The sequence below is a fragment of the Anarrhichthys ocellatus genome, unplaced genomic scaffold (assembly GCF_004355925.1).
Source record: "Anarrhichthys ocellatus isolate YVR2014 unplaced genomic scaffold, GSC_Weel_1.0 scaffold33, whole genome shotgun sequence".
Taxonomy (NCBI): domain Eukaryota; kingdom Metazoa; phylum Chordata; class Actinopteri; order Perciformes; family Anarhichadidae; genus Anarrhichthys; species Anarrhichthys ocellatus.
The window spans coordinates 1,774,499-1,780,702 of NW_022280063.1; the positions used below are offsets into that span (position 1 = coordinate 1,774,499).

General features: G+C 44.1%; 1 protein-coding gene across 2 annotated transcripts in view; it reads left to right on the forward strand.

Annotated features, from left to right (window-relative positions):
- Window positions 1-1,585: 1,585 nt before the first annotated feature.
- The window catches only part of LOC116393314 (copine-8), a 70,203-nt gene continuing 65,584 nt past the window's right edge, over window positions 1,586-6,204 (forward strand). Inside the window, exon 1 of one of the 2 annotated variants that reach the window (XM_031865502.1) lies at window positions 1,586-1,849. In XM_031865502.1, coding sequence (XP_031721362.1) covers window positions 1,752-1,849 — 98 coding nt within the window. In that variant the 5' untranslated portion in view covers window positions 1,586-1,751. The remainder of the gene's footprint in view (window positions 1,850-6,204) is intronic. The other variant, XM_031865503.1, reaches the window with a different exon arrangement.

The following is a 6,204-nucleotide window of genomic DNA, read 5'->3' on the forward strand; positions in this document are numbered from 1 at the left end:
TATTTTGAGATGCATGAAACAGGCCTTGTTTTTGGTTGATTGACAAACTTGTGTGACGTACACAAATTGTTGACGTGTCCGCTCACCATGGAGACTCTGCGGAAAGAGGCTGAGCCGGTGTTGCTCTGTGGGATGCTGCAGTCAGGAGGCAACAACGGGAAGTTTGCTCACACAAAGGCCGTCTGTCTTTCTGTCTGTTACACTCTGTATGTGCATGTGTGCGTGTCTCAGTGTGCGACCGTTCATTATTGCCCCCCACCCACCCATGTGGACGTGGTGTGTGTGTGTGTGTGTGTGTGTGTGTGTAAGACGGCTATATTTAGAGACGTTAGCCGGCAAACACACTGAGTAATACTGAGATGCGTCATTTTGAGATCCTATGACTCTATGATCAAAACAAAATGCGTACACACACCCAAACACACACACAGACACACTGATGGCCTGTAGATAGGCTACTTGTGTTCTAACAGGAAATTCTCCAGTTTTATTCTTATAACTTAAAAAAAACCCATTATGTATTAAAACAGGACACATTCAGTGAAATAAAGAGGTGTTCTGTTGCTGAACAACTCAGAGCGACACACTTCAACATACCGTATAGGTCTCAATGTCCACACAATGTGACCCTCCTTTATCCCTTCACATCCATCATGCTGTCATTCTTTTCTTCGCCAGCGGAGGGTCTCCCTTCCAATTAATTAATTTGGATGCTTATCCTCATAGCACAGAGAGAGAGAGAGAGAGAGAGAGAGAGAGAGAGAGAGAGAGAGAGATTTATTAGTGTTTCTACAAGCCCTAATAATAATGTTCGTAATAATAATCTCCTCTCAGACTATGTGTGTGGCAGAGAAACTCAATGTGTGGCACAGCAAGACTAGATTACCAACAGCAGATACAATGGGGAAGTACTCTGGTTTTTTTGGTAGTTTGTACAGGGAGCCTGCGTCCAAATCTTGTAGTTAGACCTCAAAGGTGCACTTCAGTGATTTGGTGTCACACTTCCATGAAGTTGAGGGACTTATAAGGGTCAGATCAACACAAAAATTGTCAAAATGTAAACAGTAGAGGCATAAAAATATCCATACTATTAGTCACAATAGGTTAAGGACGTAAAACACTAGATCCTACATATCCCATGATTCCATATGACCCACTCCTGCCAGGTAACAAGAACATCTTTCAAACTTCGCACCTGCTGCTACACCTGATGACATCACCAGGGGCCCTAATAGGCTAGATCCGGCCGTGAAAGAAGGAGCGAGGAGTCCTTCGTGCCAACAACCCACATTGAACTGAACTGAATCAAACTGAATTGAACTGACGTGAATGAGAGTATTGAGGGATTTCTTTCCATTTTTTTCTTGATGATTGTATCATTGTCATCACTTCCATGCCAGTAAATCTGAAGCACTGCATTTTAAATGAGCTGAGCTGAAGTCAACTGAACTGAATTGAAAAGAGTGGGAGAAGGGCAGAAAGAGAGGAAGGAGATGGCAGAGAGAAGGGAGAAGGAGAGAAACTCGCATTCACACACACACAGAGGAGGAGAGAGAGAGAGAGAGAGAGAGAAGGAGAAATGTGACATCACATCTCCCAGCCTCGCTCCCTCTCGCTGGCACCTTTGCTCCACTTCTCGCCGAGGAGGCGCACACACACTCAGTTACTCGTTACCCTCCTTCACCGCTCATAAAAAAAGGGGGCTGGACCACAAAAGAAGAGGAAAAGGAAAACATTTTTATTTTGACAGGATGAACAACAGTTTCCCGAACATGGCGTCGATAGGCGACTTCGACCCACTCAACGCGTCTATTCCTGCGACCAAAGTTGAAATCACGGTGTCCTGCAGGTAAGGGAATGCGCCTTAACCCGGTTTCCTACTCTTGTCAGGGGTTACGGAAAAACACCGAGCTGCGGACGCAGCTGCAAGTCCCCTGTACTTCAACTCCGTCCAAGTTTGTGTTTAGTTCACGTTTAGCGTCTCTTATATCGACTACGACCACGTAAACAGCGTGGAAAATGACACTTTTTTGAAACGCTATTTATGTCGAGTCAACGTTACATTGTCGCAGTATTGTACTTTACCGACTCGTAGTAGCGCTAGCGTAATTAAACATAAGTGTGGTGCCACTTTGTCCACTTCAACGCAGTTAAAACGACCTAGTTCGTATTGATAACATATATCATACAACACTTAGCAAGGGTGTATGTAATATGTGAATGCTACGGGGAATTCTGTAACGTTTAAACCCGACAAGCTCCGCTCAAAGTCACTTTTAAGTGCCAGCGACGCATAGTTCAACGTTACTATACCGCGTGCATGTTTACAGTGACGCTATAGGAACAATTGTGTTGTATGACTATTACAAACACTGTCGGGTACACGGTCACGCTGTGAGACGATGTAGTGGTACAGTAGGAACAGTAGGATAAGGTATAAACTGATTTAATTAAAAAAGGGCACTGTTGGCTTCCCGCCAGTGTGTCTGTAAAGTGCACGAGGGTGCTAATGAGTTATTACTAATTATTTAGGCATATTGTTTCATACTGTGTCTGCGTTTCCCACGGTCTTGTCGTCGCTGGTTGGTGACCTGTCAATCATTTTGGCGCACAGAAAAGCACGTAAAGGGTTGTTACAATCATTACATGCTGATTATATGGTGTGTGTGTGTGTGTGTGTGTGGATACGCGAGTGACAGAGAAAGCAGGAGGACGAGGCTGGTGTGTGCTTAACCCTCTTTTAGAGTGAGGTCTTATACTCTGTCATTAATTTTCCTCTCTGAATACAAGCGGGGTGAGACATGCAGAGAGTGTGTGTGTGTGTGTGTTATTTTGTGCCTGGCTGCTGACCCACGGTATAGGCTACAGGCTGTGTTTGCTTTTACAGCCACGTTTTGTGAGAGGAGCCCCCCCAGTAAGGGAATCCAATTAAACGAGTCACCTCCATCAAATGAAAGAGGTCACATCAGCTGTTGTGTTTTTTATTATCATCTTGTCATAGAGAGGTTGTTTAATACACATTTGAATGCTTATGATGGAGAGAAAAAAAGAAGAAGCTGTTAAAAAAAGAAGAGTTGACATTGATAGCGTCACACCCCTGAAGCTGTCCGTGTAAAATAGGTTGCAGTGTATATGGGAGTTCCTCCGTGTTGACAAATGAACTGACCGATGACACCGTGCATTGTGCCTGTAAATCTGATGATATGCAGATATGTCTCCCCTGCAGTTATGCAAATGTTAAACAGAAATATTTTGGTAAAACTTTTCCTGAATCTAGGAAAAATGTGTTGAGACGCCTTTGCATGTTGACGCGGTGCTCCCCTGCCGTAAGTGTGTTGTTGTGGTTTTGTTTGTTGTCGCTTATTTCTTTTTTTCCAATCCAACATGATCTCTCAGAATGATATTTCAAGAGTTGAGACATTTTGGCAATGTGTTGCCATCAACACAATCCTTTTATTTTTTTGGAACATGGGGTATCTGCCCGACCAGGTGAGTTACCTGGGTGCACAACACACGCTCATTTCTGGAATATCATTAATTGGAATTGACTTTAAACACGCTCCATGAATCCATCTATCCCTTTGATTTCCATTAACATGGTTTAATTAGAGTGCTTTACAATTAAGGCCATAAATCAAATGTCAGTGTTCTAATTTTAGTTAGTTAACTACACGATAGTATATTTTGGCACTGAGAATGACACTGATTGCCTTGATGCTGGCACTCTTCAAAACCCAACCCTCAGGTGAGGTTACACCACTATAGGAGGAGAGGACAAACACCGTTTCCTGAGTCCCTCACATGAGGTTTTATCAGCATCTCCTTAGTAACACAGAGACAATGTCATCTTCCAGCAGAATAAATGAACATGTTAGGCAGAGTTAGCTAATGTCTGAGTCACCCAGCCCCCCCCCCCCCCCCCCCCCCCCGGGGAAGGGGGGAGGGGTATATTGGTGGCTATCCTCCCACCTGAGGTAGAGCAGGAATGCCATGGTAACGGCCAGGTGTGTGTGTGTTTGTGTGTGGGCGTATAACATATACGTTGTGTGTTTCTGCATGTTTCAAGTGGATACAAAGGGCAGTGTACCGTATCACCATGGTTACGACTTTTTTTTAAAGTTTCCCACTGTGTGTGTGTGTGTGTGTGTGTGTGTGTGTGTGTGTAGGGGGGAGGGGGGGGGGGGGTTAGAGTGAGAAATCTCACCAAGGAGACAATGGCTGAAGTGAAAGCAATATGGATGACTTGGTCAGACAATTTTGGATTTTTAAATGTGTGTGATGTGGCTGCAGTGATTGGCCACTGTCATTCACAAGTGAGCGAGAAACAAAAATGTTCAGGCAACAGGTCGCATGTGTTGAGTCTGAGTGCATCTTGTGGAAAGGCGTGCAACAAACTGCAATGAGGACATTGGCTTCTTTCCAATGCAGATCAGCATTCTGGAAACTCTCCTTGAGTGCATTCTGGTTTGAAGATGTTGACACCTGTTTCAGGGAAATAACTAGAACAGGCAATTTGCCAACAAGTGACATAATCTTTTGATTTGATATGCATGCTTATTAAGCCTCTTTAAGACATTGAATGACTGGTTGAGAGACTTTGGAGCACACGCTCCCATTCGAAGTCGCTCTGTGATTGCCGTGTAGCCGGTGGTGACATAACCCCTTGCAGTAATATTGACAGATGCTCGGCTCTTAGCCTGCATCTCCGGCTAATTCCGATAATGCTCCGATGCTGCGGGGGATATGAAGTCGGAGCTCGGGCTCAGACGGTGAGCTGCAGACATTTCTGCCGATCGATGGGAGAGCCCCCCGAGGTATCGGCTGGGATCGATGCGCCGCCGACTCGATCCCGCCCGCTGCCCCGCACAAAGGCACACACACGTGCATGAGAGTATGTTCACACATGCCGCGGGGGCCCCCCACACATGAATGGCCGTGCGCGCAAACTATTCCTCACCCTCACTCGGAACAGTCGCAGAAGAATAAATGAGGCCCTGATGCACTTCCCGGGGGGGGCTCTGCTGTGAGCGGCCTCGAGTCCAAATATTCCATTATGTCATTGATCGGGCCAGCACGCCGGTTGTTACTTCTCATATTTCATACTTAGAATATTGTTTTTGCCATTTTAGGAAGGTTTGTTTGTAGAGTCTCAAATTACTATTGCGAAATAATGCATATACATTTGTATTGATCTGCACAATGGGGCTGATACCTTGCTGTTATTGCTTCTTGGGTCTATATATATATATATATATATATATATATACTGGTGCTGTAATTTAATCTGTGTGTTTGCTTCAGTGTGTTTTCCTATTATCTGGAGAAGGGCAGAAAGCGCAGCACTGTTTGGTAGCGGCTATAGCTTGCATTAGCATCAAATGCTAGGTGAGCTAGATGGTGTTGTGCACTCATTTATTAATTAAATATATTTAAATGAGAAATTTGCCAGTATTTGATTGTATTTTTTTTCCAGGCAATTTTTTTGCACAGCTGCTCATGTTTAAACAGTCTTCTAACTTTTGAAAATTTTGATGAACAAAGAAGAACAACATCTATATAACATTTATATTCTTAAAAGAGGTGGCCCCCATCAGTGGCCCCCATTGAAAACATTTATTTTGTAATTTTTCATATCAGTACTGAAACTCTCGTATCAACACCAGCATTGAAAAGTTGCAAACAATAATAAGAGATAAGAAAACAGACCCCAACTCTTCGTTGCTAGGACTTCTGGGTACACTGCGGCTGCGTTGTTCTCCGTCTGAAGTCAGACTGAAAGAGAATGTCACCTGACATATTTGTATTCAGAGGGGAAATTGCCCCATGGTAATGCGGATCACAAAACCAACCAGCCACTCAATAGATTACTGTTGTTGTTGTTGTTTTGGGGGGCTGGCCACTTGAATATTTCACCAGCATTTGGCTGTTTGCTAATCTCCAACCGTGGATCCTAAAAAAGACGTGTGTTATGTTCGTGGTGGAATGCTTCACATTAGGTTGTTTCTTTAGTCTTCAGCTCATCTCTTTCTCCTACCAGCATGACAGAAGAGCGAGAATAACAATAACAAGCTCGACGAATGACCCTGAGAGAGATAAAAAAAAAGGGACTGGTTTTATGATCATTTTTCCCCCACAATGTCTTGCTTGAAGCATCTTCTCTCTCTCTCTCTCTCTCTCTCTCTCTCTCTCTCTCTCTCTCTCTCT